This window comes from Andrographis paniculata, unplaced genomic scaffold (assembly GCF_009805555.1).
Source record: "Andrographis paniculata isolate CXL003 unplaced genomic scaffold, ASM980555v1 Contig52END, whole genome shotgun sequence".
In the NCBI taxonomy this organism is placed as follows: Eukaryota; Viridiplantae; Streptophyta; class Magnoliopsida; order Lamiales; family Acanthaceae; genus Andrographis; species Andrographis paniculata.
In genome coordinates, this window is record NW_026137587.1 from 399017 (window position 1) to 421361 (window position 22345).

Below are 22345 nucleotides of genomic sequence, written 5' to 3' on the forward strand. Positions count from 1 at the left end.
TTTAAGCCCGTATAGCGCCTTTTTTAACTTAAAAACTTTGTGTGTCTTTGCCCTGAACCACAAAGCCCTCAGGTTGCGAGACATACACCTCTTCTTCTAAATCTCCATTTAAAAATGCAAATTTAACATCGAATTGATAAACCAGAAGCTGTAAATGTGCAGCAAGACAAAGAAGAGTTTTTACAGTCTCAAAGCAAGCCACGGCTGAGAATGTCTCATCAAAATCAACGCCTTTGTGTTGCGCATAACCTTTTGCAACCAGTCTCGCTTTGTACTTATTCACAGTACCGTCAGCATGATGCTTGACTTTGAATACCACTTTAGACCAATTGGAGTTTTTCCTTCATGAGGTTCAACCAAGTCCCACATCTTCATTTCTTCTACCATTGCAGCTTGTCATTCTTCCTTTCCAGCAGCATCTTCGAAACATGTAGGTTCCGATATGTACAAAGCAAAGCTGCAGCTTCCATAAACTTCTGCCACTGATGTGAATTTTTTCTGAGTGTGCTCGTAAGTAGAACGAGGAAGATTTCCGTTGCTACTTCGACTCGAATATGAGGAAACCGACAAACAACCTGCAGAACCTCCTAAAATTTCACCTTCAACATGTATCGTAGTCTCATGAGAGTGATTAAAGATTCCATCTACTTGCGTTGTTGCTCCAACATCTTTACTTCATTTCCAAGTCCAACCTTCATTTTCATTGAATTGGACATCCCGACTTATAATCACCTTGCCACTTATTGGGTTATATAGTTTGTATGCCTTGGATTGAACACTATAACCCAACAAGACACACTTTTCCGACTTTTCATCAAGCTTTGATCGAGATTTTGTCAAAGCATATGCTGTGCAACCAAAGGTTCGTAAAAGGCTTACCTTCGGCTTGCGACCATTCCACACCTCATACGAGGTCTGATTATAAACAACTTTTGTCGGAGAAATATTCAAAATGTAAATGGCCGTAGCTACTGCTTCAACCCAGAACTTTTTCGGAAGACCCTTTGCGACCATCATGCTTCTTCCCATCTCAACAATGGTGCAATTTTTACGTTCAGCTACGCCATTTTGCTGTGCAGTCAGCTCTCTACGGATTATATTCTCTTCACAAAACTCATTGAACTCACGTGAAACAAATTCACCACCTCGATCAGTCCGAAAGATTTAATTTGGCACCCACTTTGTTTCTCCACCAACGCCTTGAATTTTCTGAAATTTTCAAATGCCTCTGATTTATTTTTCAAGAAATACACCCAACACATCCGAGTGAAGTCATCTACAAATAGCAAAAGATATCGACTCCCTCCAAGAGACTCCACGGGCATAGGTCCGCATAAATCCGAATGAATGGGCTCAAGACAAGACTATGTTCTCCATGCTTTTCCCACCGGAAATGAAGGCCTGCTTTGTTTTCCATAAATGCACCATTCACAAAAATTGAGACGATCAAGTTTAGGCAACCCAAGAACCATCCCTTTCTTCCTAAGCAGCTGCAGCCCTTTAATATTCAAGTGACCATATCTATTATGCCAAAGTTTAGCTTCTTCATCCTCATTAGCGACGAAAGCACAACCAAGCTTCACATCAAGAAGAAACATCCTGTTCGATATCAACTTAACACTGAAAAGTTTTCTGTTGGTGTTGTCCTCCGGGATGTCACAAGATTCATCATTAAATAGAACTGAATAACCACTCTTCAATGCTGTCCAACACTTAGTAAATTACGAGCAAGTGATGGAACATATTGTACCTCACGAATCAATTCTGTATTGCCTTCCGTGGTTCTAATCGCAATCGTACCTCTACCCTCAACCTTGATTGGCCTGTCAATACCAAGACGAACTTCTGATTTTTCGGTCTTGTCCAGATCTTTAAACAATCCTCTTTCACCACACATATGATTAGAATACCCACTATCAATACACCAAACATCATTGGTTACATTATTCGTAGTGGAATGAGTTATGAATACATTACTCTCTTCCTCATGTGTTGTGGTGAAGTTCGTAGGCTTCTGGTCATCCTTTTGTTTTTCCTTTTGTTTAAACCAGCAATCAACCTCCTTATGCCCATATTTCTTGCAATAATGGCATTCTCCAGAAAAATAATTGCGTCATCTGCCTCGACCACGATAACCACCTCTTCCTTGGCCTCTACTTGTTGTGTTATCCGGCCACTTCCAAGAAGTAGAATCTACCTTTCCCTTAGATTGAAGCTCCCCCTTCACTTGGAAAGCCTTTTCTTCGGTTTTCTCAGTAGATCTATTCAATCGATCCTCATGACTCAATAAGGTACCCGTCAGTTCATCGAAACTGTAAGTTGATAGGCCTTTCGTCTCTTCAATAACCACAGCAATATAATAAAATTTTGAAGTTAAACTTCTCAAAACTTTGCTGACCACAGTAATATTATTTATTTCGTCACTATACGACTTCATAAGATTAACAAGCGCAGAAACCCTTGAGAGATAATCCTCCACAGATTCTTTTTCTCTCATTGATAACAACTCAAAATCACGGCGCAGGGTTTGCAATTTTACCTTAATAATCTTCTCATCTCCCAAATACTCCTGCTTGAGGATATCCCATGCTTGCTTTGACGTATCGGCCGCTGTAATTCTGGAGAAAATACTATTATCAAGAGCTTGTTGAATAAGGAATAACACCTTGGCATCCTTCTTTCGATTTTCCCTTACTTGCTGCGTGGGTGGTTCAGATCTATCATCGACCAACCCTGTTTCTATTCTATCCCAAAGTTCTTGAGATTTAAACTCCATAAATGATAATTTTCCCCTTTAAACATTGGAATTGAAACCTGAGAACTTGAATTGTTGGCCATGACTTTGATTCACCAATTGTTTTTCGATTACTTTACCGTATCCCCTTCTCGAAAGGACTGCTGGTGTACTTCTCCAATCTACGCCTCCTTCCAGGCACAATTTTTTTGGCTCTGATACCAGAAATTTGTTGGTGAAAAAGAAGAACTCAACCGTATCTTATTCACTCAATCCAAAGGAAATTCAACCATAAAACATACAATAGAGATATTAAGGATGATTACATCAAATCAATCCAAATACGGAAAATAATAATCACTCTTTATTTAGATAATTACTTAATATATTAATAATATTAATATAATTAATTATTTAAAAATATTTGAACCATATTATTCAACAATGAACCTTAACTATGTGGTCTATTGACAACTACGATGGCTCATTTCTTTTGCAGGACTTTAAGCCTACAACAAAGAACATTCTAAAGAGAGGAAGAAAGTCAAAAAAGAATGCAAAACAAGACAATTGCAACACTCGCCTACTTAATCCTAGGTGTGTTTGGTAACATGAAACAACATGATTTCATTGCTATCTTCATCATTTGCTACTTAAAACGAGATATTCAAACATTTGATTCATTGTCTGCACATAAATTCACATATATATGTCTGTGTGTGTGTCCGCGCGCATTATATTTTATTCAATCAATTGGTTTTGTTGTTTTAGAGAGACAATAATGAGCAAGGAGGGCGCATAAGCCATCTTGAGAAAGAATGCACAAATGCCCTGCTTGACCTCGGCAAAGAGGATGAGCATGCGCAGAAGACTTGGAGGTTGCCATGTTGCTGTCAGAAACATGTCGATCAATTGTAAATTTGATTCTTGACTGAATACCTTAGAAAGCAAAGAAAACATAAAGTTGTTTTTTTAATTAGTATCATAATATATAGGGTTTGTTCTTTTTTTTTTTTCAAGTATATATACTTCTTAATTTCTATATTGGATCATTCTATCATTGAATGTATAACTATTAAATCGCCAATAAAACTATATTATACTCTAACATCAATATAAATGTGAGCTTTGTAATTAAGCAGTATATGGTAAACTTGTAATTAAGATGTCCTCATTAAATCAAAATCTAAGAGGAAAAACAAAAATGAATGTCTAGCTCCATGCTGACGCTGCTGGAGTCTCGAGCTTCCGGTTCAGATAGGGTAGGGTCATACAGTATTTCTTTGCATTATCATTTCAGTTCTTTCAATTTGTTTTTCTTGTTTTTTGTTTCCTTCGGTGTTTCTATATGTGAGTCTCATGTATTTGCTAACTTAAAAGTACATATGGCTTGATCCCTGTGTGTAGATAGTTTGGATTCCGGAGCCCAGCCATTTAATTTTTTAACTTTCTTTAAGGGCAAAGTAATATGCAGTTCACCTTATTTATTTTCATTAATTCATGGCTCTGTGTGGCGTGCTGCAAGAACATCCTCGAAAGCTCAACAGTCTAATCGATGACGATTGAACTCAATGATGTGAATTTTGAAATCTTGGACAATGTCACATTTGTTGTTTTTTTGATTAGAAGCTACCCTAAAAGTTGAAAAGAGCAACTGTTGGGCGGGTGTCTTTTAAAGAGAAGACTCATTCAATACTCCAATCTCCAAATTTTCTTTTTCTTGTTAATAAAATAGAAGCACAAATAATCGTTAAATGGTATAAGAACTTTCAAATTTCATAAAAGAACTTTCAAATTTCCTACACAGGGTCTATAATTTAATAGTAAGAACCTTTGGAGTGCCTTGATAGCCATTCTTAAGATCATCCCATGCTTCTTTTGCTTTGGTTGCTGCAGAAATCCAAGATGAAAAAATTGCATCATTGACAACCTTTTGAATAAAGAACAAAGCTTTAGCATCTTTCTTCTTGATCTCTTTTGAATTTTCAGCATCTTTCAGTGTCTACATTGTAGCATTTTTCAACAAATCCCACAGGTCTTGAGATATAAAAAGTGTTTTTCCATCTTGGTACTCCCAGATTTCATAATTATTGCCCTGAAAATTTGGAATAGAGGGCTGTGAAACACTGACTCCATTTGGGTTGTTTGCCGTGAATCTGGCCATGATACCAAATGTTAAAAACCAAGAGCAATTACAAAAGGGAAATAAATTGCCACGTTAAAGGAGAGAACAAAAACAAAACATTTTTTACAGACATCTCATACATACAATCAAATAACATAACATAACTGCAAGACTAAAATGATGAAAACTTCTGCAGGAAACTACCCATCTGTAATAATAGCATAAGTATCCAAATTATGTAAAACACGGTATTATTTTACACTAGTTCCTAACAAAACAGGACCATCAACATGGCTCTACTTCTTCGATTCCTCCACCCTTGTTTTGGATGCAACACTTCTTAGACGGCTCAAGAATGTTGTTAGATCCTCAGAGTTATGGGTGATGCTCCAATAGTGTGAGCCCTGAGCTTGTAAATTTGGAGCAGAAATCTCCGTTGCCTTGAATGCCTGTTTGCACCGAGGACACTCCAGATTCTTGTTCAAATACAAATTTCGGTACTCAAAGTGCGTCTTGCACCAAATGCAAGATGTCCAAAATGTGTTCGGTCTTGCCTGGTTAGCACTCGACATGGACTGCACTGAGACTGCTGCATTATGAGAGTGAGCAGCTGAATTTGAAGAAAAAAACCTGGGTGCAGATGTACGTGTTGAAGACATATTATCATTCCTAGGAGGCCGGGATGGATTAGGTACTCCGAATGCAGGAAACCTCGGCGGTACAGATCTTGAAAAGTTGTCCTGACGGAAAGGAACACCATGCGCGGTGAATTGTGAATATCTCAGATGCGGTGCAGCAAAACGGTATTGCGGACTTGCTGTTGGTCTCGGTCGAAAACGTGTTGGATCAGTAGAAGTTGGGGAATCCATTTGTGGAGCACTAGTTGAAGCAGCACTACCCCTTTGATTCCGAGGCAGCATGTTTATCTTCAAATTATAACCATTTCTGCTCTCTTTGTCAGATAGTACACTCCATGCCTGTGACAGTATTTGAAATGCTCCATCCGCACCTACTGATTTGTTCTTATCTGGGTGAAGGGAGAGGGCCATTCTCCGATACTGTTTCTTCAATGTATCCTCATCAGCTAATGGATCGACCCCCAATATGCTATAATAATTGGGAAACTCATTTATTCTGCAGTCACTTGCAACGTGTATATTGATGACGTCGATGAACTGACTCAAACCATCAAGTCCAGGAAAGAGACTTTGAGCCTTCAAAGCCAACCTCTTGGCTCCTTGATTGTCTCCGTCCAATAATTTCTTTTCGGCCATATCTTTGGCTCTTGTGGCTTCATCTTTGTTGCATTCCATTTTTCGCTTTACTATTAAACACCGAACACATAGTTAAGACAAGAGAAAAAGGAAAAAAAACTTTATTAATTAAAGCATATATATACTGCATAAATGATGTATGATCATTCGAATTCCACGATTAACTTCCAGTTTTTATAAGAACAAATCGCAAAGTTTTTTCATGCATCTATGGAAAATTTAATGAATGAATACAACTTTGCTATTTATTGAAAAAAGAAACTTGGATCGAATTGCTAATAGTGTAGCAAAAATCTGATGATTTGCATCTCCTAGATTCTAAGTACCAATCAGTGAATAGGATGTATAGAAGCTTCACAGGAGTGAAAGCATATAGGCTAGGTATATTCGATATTCGATTTCATAATAATAACAATATGCAAACAAGTGTACAGGATATCTAAATTCAATGTTAACTTGGTATTAGTATTACCAATTCCGCAAGACTAAATTAGAATTCTCATGATTGATAATATCACATTACTAAGGGGATTAACAAAAAATATTGTAAATCTTAATTACAATGAGAGAATAAATTGAACATAATAAAATAAAAAACAACAACAAGAATAATAATAATAGACAAACAAAGATATCCCTTGATCTACAAATGTTTCATTTTTACGCAACTTGAAATAAGCATTCCAAATGAGCAAACTTATAGGATCGTAATATTTTTTTGAACAACTAAGACCATAACATTAATACCCTTTATTAAGTGAAGATAAGGCGACAAATTGAATCCATTTGAAAAAGGGATGCATTAAAGCGCAACATTCTTACAGAGGGATAATCCAATTATTGTATGTATTGTACTATATTAATAAGAGATCAATAATGTGAAGCGGTATGGACGTAGTTCATTAAAATAAAGTTTGTAAATATATATGCAATTTCCATTTCCGTTCTTAAATGGACTCACTGATGAATGGTTAACAATTTTATGGTTATCTTGCCTAAGTAAAAAATAAGACTTGCTGGTAAGTTGAAGTTGAAAGAACTTGAAAGTCTTTGCAATAGTTTATAAAACAAGAAGCATAGCTGGTCTAACATATTACCTTTCTACAAATTTTATGATAGTTTTTCTAACAACTTTAATGCGATGATGTTTTATAGCTAATATTAAATGGCAATTAAATTTTACATGTAGTGCTAAAAATCAAGAAAAAAAATTAAAAAACTAGGGTTTTATCCCATCCTTTGATTTTGAAACCCTAGTTTCTTCATCACAATGTTGGAATAAAAAATAGTACAATTCATCTCTATAAAATATATTTTTCATACTTTATTTTATTGTCTACTCCATCGAAATAACTCATTCTCATTTGAAATTTTAACATTTACATTACTTTCATTGAAAAAAAACAAAAAGAAAAAATTAATATATAAAAGCTAGGTGATTTCAAAAGCAAACAACATAGATCTAAAATCTACTTGGAAAAACAAATAAGATGATGAAGAAAACATACAATTTCTTCAAGAAAAGAGAGGGTTAGGTTGATAGAGCTCGGAACAGAACAACAAGAGAGAAAATAACTGGGTTGGGTCTGTAAGAACTTTTTCAGTTTTATATAGAAAAGTAGTGGTGGGCAGGGGCTGGGATTTTGGAATTTGTGTCAAAGTGCAATGCGTCAGGTTTTCTATTGTTAGAACACGTGACATCTATTATTAAAAAAATATATTTATGTTTAAAGTAACAAATAGTACAATATTTTAGTGATATATATTGATCCACTTTTATAATTATTTAATTGTAAATTATTTTGACAATCTCATTGTAATGATGAAATTGAATTATACAAATTTGATTTCAAATATTATTTTTCAATGAAAGAAAAAATATATGATATATGATTATATAATATTTGAATATATAATAATGTCATGTCATATGTTAATTCTTTTTATTTTTTTTTAATTATGCTAGTAATGTCAAGTCATTTGTAATAATAATAATAATAATAATAATAATAATAATAATAATAATATATTTACAAGTTTTGATGAAAAACACATTCTCTACAATCAATCCCAATCTTGCACATTTTCAAGTCTTACAGCTTCATATCATTTGGATTCCTTTTTTAATTAAGAATTCGCTCAACAAAAAATTATTATTATTTTTAAAATATTTATGAGATTTTTTTTCAAATATATGTGACTAACCATTTTGTTATAAAATTTTCTATAAAAATGTATTAGCCAAATAAAATGTATTTAATGGCTAAAATGATCATAGCTAATTTTTTTACGAAAACTTATATGACAAATTGAACTAAACTTTCCACATAATTATTAGTCACATTATTTTTCAAAAAAAAAAAACAAATAATCGAATTTGACAAATATAATTAAGACAATAATTTTGACACATTATTTAGAAATAAGTTTGTTATGGATTTTTCTGTGTGATTATTTTTTCAAAAAGCATGATTAACTGCTATAAAATTTTCTACTGTTAATTAATGTTTAATAATTGAATCAAACACAAAATAGTATAATTTATTTAAAATTGATTGATGTAATTTTTTTTTTTTAAATTGGTGGTATTAGATTGAATTTAATTTTTTTTTATATTTGGTTTGGAATAGGTTGGGATTGGATTATTGTAATTAGGTTAGAATTGGTTTAATATACTTTTTATTTTTGTTCAAATATATTGAAATTGGTTGAATTTAATATGTTTTAAATTGATTTAATGCAATTTGTTTGAAATTGAATTAATGTAATTTTTTATGAATAATTTGTTGAAATTTATTCAGTGTCGTTGGTTGGAATCCCTATAAATGTAATTTGTGTTTAGTCGAAATTAGTTTAATGTAATTTTACTATAATTGGTAGTATGATTTAGAGATAAAATTGGCCAATGATTTAATCTTTAGCTAAACTTAACAGTAGCTAGATATTTTATCCCTTGCAACACCTTAGAAAATCATAGACAAAGAAGCATCATAGAATGTTGTGATTGAAGGATTTGCGAGACAATATTTTAATTTACAAATTCCGTCACAAATCAAAGTTTTGCGAGGGATTTTCACTCAGCTAGGGAATTATTGCCTCGCTAAATTGTTACTTTTGTTTCTTATAGTGATTACATACTTTTTTTAACTTGTAAGTTGTTTCGTTGGAGTGATTATATACAATTTACATGGGCTCGTTCATGATAAATTGAAGCCACTCAACTACGCTAAAAATGGAGAAAAAATACTTTGAAAGCGTAGTAGAAATGAGTGTCTTAAGAAGATTAAGAAGGATAGATCACAACAGATCGAAAAGTACTCGGTTGGTTCTCTTCTAAACATTTCATTTTGAGTTCTGGTTAAGTGTAAGCCAAACAAGGTAAAATTTTTAAGTTTCAATAGTAAAGCAACATGTTATGATTTTATTAACTTTCAAGAACAATCTTATTTAGTCAAACATGTAGCACAAAACTATCATTGTGCAAATTGTTTGAAGTGGAGACTAATCCCAACGGAAGAGCGGTATGAAGAATAATGGAAACAATAAGGAATCGACTTTTCGCCTGATTAATTTTACGGTCAATGAAGTTACCTTTTCCAAAGCCTAGATTTTGTAGTTGCGGATTTGTCAGGGCACTGTCTTCCTTCCAAATACCGAAATCAGTGCAACAAGATGAGGTGGTAGGTCTTTTGTGAACACAATCACTCTATCGCAGTCTGGTAGAAGAGTTTATTCAACTACCACCTTTTGAAGTCCATGCCAATGAACGATTAGGACTTTGGATCCGGTGACATGATCCTCAGCTAGTGCTAAGTTTGGACGAGAATTTCGATAGGAAATGCTATAGAGCTAGAGGCAACGACAAGCCCATGAAATCCGGAGAGGCAGTGAGAATCGGGATAGAAATTGGGCCGGTTTCAACAGTTGTGAGATTCCGCAGAAACTCGAGAGAGAATGTGGCGGCGGCACATGCAAACCCAGGAGATAGTCCAAGGTCTACCCTGTACTTTTTATTTTTATTTTTCGGAAAAGAATAGATTAACTAATGAAAAGGAATTCTAAAAACATAACCAAATCTAATAAAATACTACACATATTGTCTATCTACAGTGTCACACACATGTCATCGTTTAATTGGTTGAAATAGAAAATTTTGTGCCCTATGATCCATTTAGTGGTACATTCATTTCCATAATATCTAACTAAATTCTTCAAGTCAACTTAAACAACCCCTATAAGGGCAATCAATGATTCTTATCACGATGTAGATGTAACGTCGCCAGATGAAGAGCATGGCATTCATTAACATCTATGGAATGCAATACAATTACATCTAAAAAATAGTAAATGCTAACTGTAGAATTAAAAGATAGATGGGGAACTGGGTACAACACTTTTGTCTTCACATAAGCTCTTATGAGCTCTACGTCACGCGAGTAGAAAAATGGATAAACCTGGAATTCTTATTATATTTCCATAAACACACATATTTTATCTGTGTTTATAAGCATAAACAAAGCCTTTCAAAGAGTTACCGTTGCAGTAGCTATACAACAGTGACTAACTGCAACACATTTTAACTTACATAACATTTTGTTAACTAATTCCGTCAATTAATCATTAATCTTGGTCATTTGATTTCTCTGCGGCCATATTCAAATTCAAGAAATACAAATTTAAATTTACACAACAAAAATTTCTAACAACTGATGAAATTAAGAAACAATTAATCAAAATTTGTAATCATCCAACTTTGTTTAGTTTCAGTGCATCTTCACTTAGCTTTCCACCTCAGATTTCCTCAGGTGGCCTTCTAGTTCTATTTTTGCCTTTTTTATGAGAAGGTCACGTACTTCAATATTCAATACACCCTTTGTATCAGTCTTCTTCATTGATTTCTTCTTGGCAGGTTCAGGTTGGATGCCATTTGAATTATCACCTAGAGGACCATCGACATGGCTCTTCTTCTTCGATTCCTCCACCCTTGTTTCGGACGCCACACTTCTTAAACGAATGAAGTATGCTGAGAGATCCTCGGAGTTCTGGGAAATGCTCCAATACTGTGAACCCCGAGCTTTTAAATTTGGAGCCAAAATCTCGGTGGCCTGGAAAGCCTCCTTGCACCGAGGACACTCTAGAATTTTATTTAAATACACATTTTGGTACTCAAAATGTGTCTTGCATTTCATGCATGATGTCCAAAATGTGTTTCATTCTTCTTGGTTGCACTCCATTTTTAGTTCTACAATCAAACACCGAACTCATGGTTAACACAAGCACATATGAGAAAAAGGAAAAAGACTTAAAATGTTAAAGTAGATATATACTGCATAAGTGATATATGTTAATCCAAATGCCATGATTAACTTGTAGTTTTTACAAGGAAAATCGCAAACTTCTTTCATGCATCTATAGAAATTGTAATGACTGAATACAATATTGTCATTTATTAACAACAGAAAATCTGATGATTTGCATCTCGTAGATTTAAAGTACCGACAAATGAATAGGCCCGATAAAAGCTTCATAGAAGTGAAAGCATATGTGGTAGGTATATTTGATAATTGATTAAAAAACGGTAAAACTAACACGATTTAAAACTTAAATGTGCAAACTATTGTAAAGGATATCTAATTTCAGAGTTAATTTGATATTAATTTTACTATTCCACGGTACAAAACTAGAATTGTCATGATTGATAATATTAAGTTACTAAATTTGTTGGGTATGATTGATAGTAGAAGAATTTGCAAAAGAAAATATTAGGTGCTGGTCATTATGCTTTTAGGATAAGTTCTTTTTTTCCACCACAATAAAGGAATCTATCCATATGTATAACCAAGAGACTTTCTAGACAACTCCTTAGAATTCTTGATCTTCATGCCATTACTTCAGGATGTTATTATTATTGGCAATGACTAGAACTTAAAGTTCATATTAATTATTTTGAAAGTTACAAATTATTGTTTCAACAAGGGGATTGGCCAAAATATTGTAAATTTTAATTACAATGAGAGAATAAATCAGACATAATAATAATAATAATAATAATAATAATAATAATAATAATAATAAAATGAACAAAGATATGTATCTCGACAAACTTGTCATTTTTAGGCACCTAGAAAGAAGAAGTACAAATGAGTAAACTTATATATCAAAATAATGTTTAGAGCAACAAAGACCAAATACCCATATCTTCAGAATGGGAATAGGTGGACATACTTTACTAAAATTACCGTATATAAAAACATGTGGAATTTCCATTTAGCAATTCTCAAATTGACTCATTGATAGATGGTTTGTATGCATATTTTTGTCCAAGTAAATTTAAAAAAAAAAGAAAAAAAAAAAAAAAGAGTTGTGGATAAGTTAAAGTTGAAACAACCTACAAGTCTTTGCTATGCTGCATCAAACCACAAATAAAATGTGTCTAATATATTGTTATTGTAAATATTTTAATTTTAATTTAATAGTTATTTTAACAACATTAACGAGACGATATTTTATAGATAATGTTAAATTGCCTTTACATTTAATATGTAATGCTAGAATAAACAAAATAAAAATGAAAAATGAAAAAGCTAGCTAGGGTTTCATTCCATCCTAACATTTTGAAACCCTAGTTTTTTCATTACAACTTTCATATAAAAAATTAGTACAAGTCACCATTATAATGCTAAAGTAATTCAATTAAAACATGTTTTGCCTACTTTTTTTCCATTGTCTACTCCATAAAAAATAACCCATTCTCATTTGAACTTTTAATATTTACATTAGTTTCATCCAAAAAAAAGAATTTAAAAGGTAGTTGATTTCAAAACCAAATAACAAGAATCTAAACTTTACCCGAAAACAAATAAAATGATGAAAACATACAATTTGGCTTCAAGAAAAGAGAAGGCTGGGCGGATGCACAGCAGAAATGAATCGATAAGCACAGGCAAGAAGGAGGTAACAATTAAAATTGTCTGTCAAAATATTTTTTGCTTTATATAGAAAGTGGGATGGTGGGTGTTTGGAATATATGTCCGGTGCAATGCACCATATTTTATTAGAAATAATAATAAAATAGGAAAAAATTTAGGCAAGACTAAGTAACTAATTCAATTTTTGAGTGATATGTATGTACCCACTTTCATAATTATTTACTTGTAATTATATTCAAAAAACATTGTAATGATGAAAATCAGGCATGTATAGAAGAACTATTGGTTGCTGTAGTTATACAACTGTGATAATTCCAACAATTATAACCAACTTAATATTTAGCTAGGTAATAAACATTGTCCCATTGCCATAGTCCTATTTATTTGTCACATTGTCTTATATAATTGACCCATTGCTTAATAATTTCATCAGTTAATAATTTATCTTGGCCATTTTATTCATCCTTGACCATGTTCAAATTCTAGAAATACGAATTTAAAGGACACTAATAGATTTTCCAACAACTGATTAATCAAACGTTCTGAACCTGAGCACATTACAATATTTTACCACTGTATATGAGGAACCGTTGCAATGAACTTTGTAATGATAAGTACATAAGTCTCATTCAACTTTACTCATCCAAAGATTTTTCTGCCTGCCAGCCTGCCTTTGTTTAGTTTTAGGATTATATTTGGTACAAAAGACCCATTTCAAGCCAATAACATTTCTATCGTGTGGGGCATCGACCAACTCCCAAGTTGAGTCTTTTTCAATAGCATTCAGCTCCTCTACCATAGCTTCTTTCCATTCTGATTTTTGTACAGCTTCTTCAAAAGACGTAGGATCAACCGCTAACAAAGCAAACTCACATGATTCATAAATTTTTGTAACAGATTTTAGTTTTCTTGGCGTCAGTTCAGTGCTGCTGCTGTTCTGGACAGTCGACGGTGATGATTCTGCACTGCAGCTGTGTCGGATAGAGGATGGTGACGATTCTGCGCTGCTACTGTTTCACGAACTAAATTGTGTAGTTGTATTCGAGACGCTGCTGATGCTGCCATTCAGAAGTGCGGGATTCTAAATTTCTAACACCTTGTACATCACTTTTTTTTTCGTCAAAATATGCAGGAACCGATTTAATGGCACCATCATTGTCAACACTGCACTTCAATGCAGCCTCTTCATTGAACACGCATTCCTACTTATTAACACTTTGCCAATTCTACTTATTATCACTTGGCCAAAGACATGGTAATGAACCTTAACTATGGTGGTCTATTGACAACTACGATGGCTCATTTCTTTTGCAGGACTTTAAGCCTACAACAAAGAACATTCTAAAGAGAGGAAGAAAGTAAAAAAAGAATGCAAAACAAGACAATTGCAACACTCGCCTACTTAATCCTAGGTGTGTTTCTTAACATGAAACAACATGATTTCTTTGCTATCTTCATCATTTGCTACTTAAAACGAAATATTCAAGTATTTGATTCATTGTCTGCACATAAATTCACATATATATGTATGTGTGTGTCCGCGCGCATTATATTTTATTCAATCAATTGGTTTTGTTGTTTTAGAGAGACAATAATGAGCAAGGAGGGGGCATAAGCCATCTTGAGAAAGAATGCACAAATGCCCTGCTTGACCTCGGCAAAGAGGATGAGCATGCGCAGAAGACTTGGCGGTTGCCATGTTGTTGTCAGAAACATGTCGATCAATTGTAAATTTGATTCTTGACTGAATACATGAGAAAGCAAAGAAAACAGAATGTTGTGTTTTTAATTAGTATCATAATATATAGTGTTTGTTCAGTTTTCTTTTTTTCAAGTATATTTAATTCTTAATTTCTATATTGGATCATTCTATCATTGAATGTATAGCTATTAAATCGCCAATAAAACTATATTATACTCTAACATCAATATAAATGTGAGCTTTGTAATTAAGCAGTATATGGTAAACTTGTAATTAAGATGTCCTCATTAAATCAAAATCTAAAAGGAAACACCAAAATGAATGTCTTGCTCCATGCTGACGCTGCTGGAGTCTCGAGCCTCCCGTTCAGATAGGGTAGGGTCATACAGTATTTCTTTGCATTATCATTTCAGTTCCTTTAATTTTTTTTTCTTGTTTTTTGTTTCCTTAGGTGTTTCTATACGTGAGTCTCATGTATTTGCTAACTAAAAAGTACATATGGCTTGATCCCGTTTAAGTGTGTAGATAGTTTGGATTCCGGAGCCCAGCCATTTAATTTATTAACTTTCTTTAAGGCGCAAAGTAATATGTAGTTCACCTTATTTATTTTCATTAATTCATGGCTCTGGGTGGCGTGCCGCGAGAACTTCCTCGAAAGCTCAAGGATCTAATCGATGATGATAGAACTCAATGATGTGAATTTTGAAATATTGGACAATGTCACATTTGTTGTTTTCTTGATTAGAAGCTACCCTAAAAGTTGAAAAGAGCAACTGTTGGGCGGGTATCTTTTAAAGAGAAGACTCATTCCATACTGAAATCTCCGAATTTTCTTTTTCTTGTTAATAAAATAGAAGCGCAAATAATCGTTAAATGGTATAAGAACTTTCAAATTTCATAAAAGAACTTTCAACTTTCCTACACAGGGTCTATAATTTAATAGTAAGAACCTTTGGAGTGCCTTGATAGCCATTCTTAAGATCATCCCATGCTTCTTTTGCTTTGGTTGCTGCAGATATCCAAGATGGAAAAATTGCATCATTGACAACCTTTTGAATGAAGAACAAAGCTTTAGCATCTTTCTTCTTGATCTCTTTTGAATTTTCAGCATCTGTCAGTGTCCACATTGTAGCATATTTCAACAATGTTGGAATAAAAAATAGTACAATTCATCTCTATAAAATATATTTTTCATACTTTATTTTATTGTCTACTCCATCAAAATAACTCATTCTCATTTGAACTTTTAACATTTACATTACTTTCATCTAAAAAAACAAAAAGAAAAAATTAACATATAAAAATTAGGTGATTTCAAAAGCAAACAACAAAGATCTAAAATCTACTGGAAAATCAAATAAGATGATGAAGAAAACTTACAATTTCTAGAAAAGAAAAGAGAGGGTAAGGTAGATACAGCTGGGAACAGAACAACAAGAGAGAAAATAACTGAGTCTGCAAGAACTTTTTCAATTTTATACAGAAAAGTAGTGGTTGGGAGGGGGGTGGGATTTTGGAATTTGTGTCAAAGTGTAATGCGCCAGGTTTCTATTGTTACGACACATGACATCTTTTATTAAAAATAATTATAAAAATAAGAAAAAAATACATATATGTTTAAAGTAACAAGTAGTAATGATGAAATTGCAAATTATATATTGATCGACTTTTATAATTATTTAATTGCAAATTATTTTCACAATCTCATTGTAATGATGAAATTGAATTCTATAAATTTGATTTCAAATATTATTTTTCAATGAAAGAAAAAATATATAATATATTATTATATAATATTTGAATATACAATAATGTCATGTCATATGTTTATTCTTTTTATTTTTTTTAATTATGCTTGTAATGTCATGTTATTTGTAATAATAAAAATAATAATAATAATAATATATTATACAAATTTTGACAAAAAAACACATTATCTACGAACAATCCCAAGCTTGCACATTTGCAAGTCTTACAGTTTCATATCATTTGGAATTTTTTTTTTTTAAATTATGAATTCACTCAACAAAAAATTATTATTCCGTTATAAATATTTATGAAAATTTTTTCAAATATACGTGACTAACCATTTTGTTATAAAATTTTCTATAAAAATGTATTAGCCAAATGAAATGTATTTAGCGGCTAAAATGATCATAGCTAATTATATTTTCTTACAAAAACTGATATGACAAATTGAACTAAACTTTCCACATAGTTATTAGTCACATTATTTGCCGAAAAGGAAAAAAATAATCGAATTTTGACAAATATAATTAAGACAATAATTTTTACACATTATTTAGAAATAAGTTTGTTATGGATTTTACAGCATAATTATTTTTTCAGAAAGCATGATTAATTGCTATACAATTTTCCACTTTTAATTAATTCTTAATAATTGAAACAAACACAAAATAGTATAATTTTTTTGGAATTTATTGATGTAATTTTTTTTTAAATTGGTGGTATTAGATTAAATTTAATTTTTTTTATTTGGTTTGGAATAGGTTGGGATTAGATTATTGTAATTAGGTTAGAATTGGTTTAATATACATTTTATTTTTGTTCAAATATATTGAAATGGATTGATTTTAATATGTTTTAAATTGATTTAATGTAATTTGTTTGAAATTGAATTATTATAATTTGTTATGAATAATTTGTTGAAATATATTTAGTGTAGTTGGTTGGAATCGCTATAATGTAATTTGTGCTTAGTTTAATGTAATTTTACTATAATTGGTAGCATGATTTAGAGATGAAATTGGCCAATGATTTAATCTTTAGCTAAACTTAATAGTAGCTAGATATTTTATCCCTTGCAACACTATGGAAAATCATAGGCGAAAAAGCATCATAGAATGTTGTGATTGAGGATTTGCGAGACAGTATTTTTATTTACAAATTTCATCACAAATCATTGTCTATCACCCACAACATCGACTACTTTAGCTCAGGCTGCGTCCACTTCAGTGTCGACATGTCAATTTAGATGTACGTGACAGCCAAGTGCTTCTTCCGACGTCAGAGGACAAAAATAAGACCATCTGTGGACATATTGCCCTAAATTACGAAATAATAATAATAATAAAAAAGTATCTAAAAATGATCATTTTTTACTTACATATAGGACAAAATTTCTAATTTTTCTTTTTTTGCAAAATATTTTTAGGCATAACTCCTCGTAATATATAACCAAATATAAGCTATACATTATCACAACTATAATATTTTTCATGATTACATTTGTTATGACTTCTAATAAAGGCACAAAGCATTGCGACAAGAGGAAACTTCCAATTTCGGCAGTGCCAACAAGTTCATCATACACCATAACAATATGGACTATAATGTACCAATACTATAAACAAGAATGAAGGCCGGCACATCAATTTTCAGTATTTCAAAATAACCTCATAATCCTCATCTATCCATCAAAGTAGAACATAAACACTTTGAATAATTCGTGTTACACGGTCTAGTTGAACTTAGTCCCTGTGGCTGCTTAAATCAAGCACATAAAACATGAAAATATTAATAAAAGACTGAAGTGAATATATGTAGAGCATGGCAAAGTTTGAGTATGAAAAAAATAAGGAAATTGTAACATACATCCTCCATTTTCCATTTAATGACCTGCTCAAGCACTTCTTCAACGGTTGTCGCCAAGGGCACTAGGTAAATCGGTTTGGTGACTATGGGAATGTATATATATATATATTGTTTTTTTATTTTTATAACCTATCAATGGAGCAGAAATAAGACAAACCAATTAATGGGCTGAAAGAATTTGTTGGCCGTCTTTTCAATTTGTGTCCCTATAACACTAATTTTGTAAAAAATGTCCCTCTTTTTTACTAATCTGCGCTAAATCTAGTCTAAACGCTAATTAGAAGAATATTAAGGGTAATTGAAGAATACCGTTGATGGAGTAATCACGTGCCACCTACGTGACCCTTCATTAGCCTGAACCGGTTTTCCTTAGACCCGGTACTCCACCGAACCGGTTCAATTCAAACCCAGTTCGGCTCAAAATTGGTTCGGTTCAAATCCGGTTCGGTTTAAACCGCTTCATATCTTTTCTAAACCAATCTCATTCTCCCATTCTTCAGTCCAGTTGCGGAGCCCTAGTTCCTTCGATCTTCGTCACCCCATTTTCCCCACCGATACTCCGCCCATATTTACAATCGCGAAACCCTAATTCCCATCAATCATTTCCATCTCTAGTTGAGCTAGATTGAAGGCGGAGTTAGTTCAGGAGTTCGTTCATTCAATTCCGTCGTCGAGGCGTAGATTCCAGTGTGTAGTTGACAATGGCGCGTAGAAGCAACCACGCTCTTGATTTCACCCCCAAATACAGTAAGTTGAAAGTCCTTAATTTGAAATATGCTTATGGTTTACGTATTATAATTTTTTCACTCTGTGTTAGGATTGTGGTTAATTTATTTGACGTCATCTATGAAAGGCTTTAATTTCAATAAATTGAGGTAAAAAAAAAGATTATATTGTCCTAGAAATTGAATTATGTCCAGTAAATAAGATTGTGGTTAGGTGTTGATTTATGTTCTTTTGATCTATTGGTTTGAATGAATATACTACATTATGTTAAACACTTAGCATTACTGAAATGTAGGGGCGATGTTCAATGAAGATTCTTTTGCTACTTTGAAAATTTATTTTGGCGGGGTGATGACGCATAAGTCTCGTAGGGAATATTTAGGGGGAGAACATGACTATTTTGATTTTGTTGATATGGATTAATTAAATGTGTTGGAAATTTGGGGATATGCAGAGAAATTGAGATATAAAGAAGCAAATAGTGTTAGATTTTGCATGAAGTACGGTAACAACTTTGATAGACAATGCAAGTGTTTGGAAAGTGATAAGGATATGTTGTGGATGACAAAACATATTCCAGATAATTATGAACTCGAAATATACTTATAACATCTGGATATCGGGCTTAGCTAAGATCCTCAATCCAATGTAATTACTGGAATAGAGGATTTAAGTGGTGAAGTTCCTCGGGCTAGTGATTGTGTAGAAGGTGAAATGGAAGAAAATGATTCTAATTTTGGTGACTCGGATAATGAAGTTGAGTTAGAGAGTGGGGTTGACATTGAAGATAGGATGAAAGGAAAGTCTATTGTGGATGATTCCACAATTGCTCAAGATATTTTGAACACTTTACAAAAAGAAGATAGTGAGGCAGATAGTGAGTTAAATAGTGGGATGGAAAGTGATGTAAGTGAAAAGGAGGGGACAAACCAGTTTGAAATATATAATTCAAACACAGGTGGTGAAAATCCAGAGCTTAAATTGGGGTTGTTGTTTAAGTCGAGGGTTGAGGCTAAGTTTGCCATTGAAAGCCATTGTTTTAGGAGGGGAATGAGTGTGAAATTTCCAAAGATTGACAAGAGTAGGTTGAGAGCTACATGCAAGAAACAGAGGTGTGGGTGGTTTGTGCTCGTGTCCAAGGTGCAGGGTGATGAAGCATGGCAGATGCGTAGCATTAATGAAGTTTATAGCAAATGTGGATGGACTTATGATAACACAAGTATTAAGTCTTCCTGGATTGGGAAGACATTTATGAAAAAGTTGAAGGGGAATCTGAAGTTGGATCCTGGAGCTTTTAGGGATGAAATATGTAGAACATTGAAGTGTAAGGTCTCGATGTCGAAGGCATATAGAGCTAAGAGGAAATCTATAGACTTGTTGAACGGGTCTAATGTGGATCAGTATGGCTTGTTGTGGGATTATTGTAATAAGATTGAGAAATGTAATCCAGACACTTCTCTCTCTTTGAAACTTATAGATGATGAAGAGTCTGGATTACAAAGGTTCCAAAGGATATATGTTTGTTTTTCTGCATGCAAGAGAGGCTTTCTTGAAAGATGTAAGCCGGTGGTATGTATTGATGCGAACAACAATATTTTCCTATAGCATGCACTGTGGTTGAGGTTGAGAACAAAGATAGTTGATTGTGGTTCTTGGAGCGGTTGAAGAGGGATTTGGATATTGAAGATGGACATAATTGGAAGTTTATGAGTGATAAGCAGAAGGGACTGATTCCTACTTTCGAATCCATTATGCCCCAGGCTGAGAATCGGTTCTATGTGAGACATTTACATACAAACATGAAACGTGATGGGTATCCATGAATTGCAGTGAAGAGGCTTTTATGGGCAGCGTTAAAGCTACCATAATTCCAGAGTTTAAACGAAGGATGGAGGAAATGAAAAAGGTTTAAGAAGATGTGTTTATTGGTTAGCAAATAAGAGTCCAGATCATTGGTCTAGGTCACACTTTAGTGTGTATCCTAGATGCGACATGCTTCTTAACAATACGTGTGCGTCTTTCAACAGTTTTATTATGGAAGTGAGAGATAAGCCAATTATTTCCATGTTAGAGAAGATTCAAAACTTGTTGATGGTGAGTATGCAGTTGAATTGGGAGAAAGCTGAAAAATGGGATGATCCACTTTGTCCGAAAATAATGAAAATGATGAAGAAAAAGATGGAAGAGGCTTCTGAATTCATTCAAATGAGAAGTGATTATTGGGCACAACTCCAAAATTTAAAACTCCATATAGACTCAAGGGTGTACCTAGAAAAATCAGTTGCAAAACGTGTCAAAGTTTTGGGCACAACTCCAAAACTTGGCCAAAACGAGCTTCTATTAGTGAGCCACTAGAAAATACTCAAAATGAGAATATGGGAGGAGATGTTCAGAACACAGTGTGCTTTCACACATCCTCTCAGCCAATGCCTAGGGAGTCAGATAATCTCACAATGGTATGCTTTGTAAAACTTCAATTCAATACCATTTCATTTGATAACCGTCGTTTTTGGTTTCAATGTTTACAGGATATTGGTGATGCTCCATCAACAACAAGATCATGCACTAGGCCAAGGAAGAAAAAAACATCAACTTAGGTAACAATGTATTCTACTTATATTAACTTTCATTTCATAAGTTAACTGTTTGGTCTGCTGTTTGTGTTTCTAGGCTACCACTATTGCTCGTTCAAAAGCGAAAACCCGCACCAATCCAAGGAAAAAAATAGCTTCAATTAAATTAACATAAAGCCGAACAATAGAAAAATGAGGGCAATAACCCCCATATTAAGGAATATTAAACTGCTATGCTGTTTAACATAGCCAACGTGCACCGGCAGACGTTTTTTGTTCTAGCGTTTCATCCTTTTAACTTATTCTTCCAATATATTGAGCTTCTTCATCAGTTGGTTTTCTTGCACTTCAACTTGAACAACATCGTCATCCACGTCGATGATATTCTTTCGCTTCTGAATATTGTTGAGCCGTTGAATTTTAAACACCAATGCAATGATCACTTCCTTATATCTATCTGTGGGTTCCTCATCCTACCATTCAAACATACCACATTACTTTCAATCTTTCTATAAATTTAAATCAATCAAATATTTCCATAATGAAGAACAAAAATAATAATAATTTCTTTTAAAAAAAAAACACAAATGAAATTACCGCATAGTTAGAACAAACTCTGTTTCTCCTACCCGGATTGCTTGTGCTCCATGAGGTACGCAATGGGAGC

General features: G+C 33.3%; 2 protein-coding genes and 1 long non-coding RNA gene across 3 annotated transcripts; 1 reads left to right on the top strand and 2 right to left on the bottom strand.

Moving 5' to 3' along the window:
- Nucleotides 1-2113: 2113 nt before the first annotated feature.
- Nucleotides 2114-2776, bottom strand: LOC127254064 (uncharacterized). The gene has a single exon (XM_051278937.1). It carries the CDS (start codon nucleotides 2774-2776, stop codon nucleotides 2114-2116), a length of 663 nt encoding a protein of 220 aa, XP_051134894.1.
- Nucleotides 2777-5155: 2379 nt separating this feature from the next.
- LOC127254065 (J protein JJJ2-like) lies at nucleotides 5156-6172 on the bottom strand. The gene has a single exon (XM_051278939.1). It carries the CDS (start codon nucleotides 6170-6172, stop codon nucleotides 5156-5158), a length of 1017 nt encoding a protein of 338 aa, XP_051134896.1.
- Nucleotides 6173-18897: 12725 nt separating this feature from the next.
- On the top strand, nucleotides 18898-21993 carry LOC127254887 (uncharacterized). Its single transcript, XR_007839521.1, has 3 exons — nucleotides 18898-19126; nucleotides 21634-21702; nucleotides 21776-21993. It is a non-coding gene; the product is annotated as an uncharacterized LOC127254887 (long non-coding RNA).
- Nucleotides 21994-22345: the final 352 nt, after the last annotated feature.

Coding starts and splice junctions, on each gene's coding strand:
- LOC127254064 (XM_051278937.1), bottom strand. CDS start 2,776: ATGGAGTTTAAATCTCAAGAACTTTGGGATAGAATAGAAACAGGGTTG.
- LOC127254065 (XM_051278939.1), bottom strand. CDS start 6,172: ATGGAATGCAACAAAGATGAAGCCACAAGAGCCAAAGATATGGCCGAA.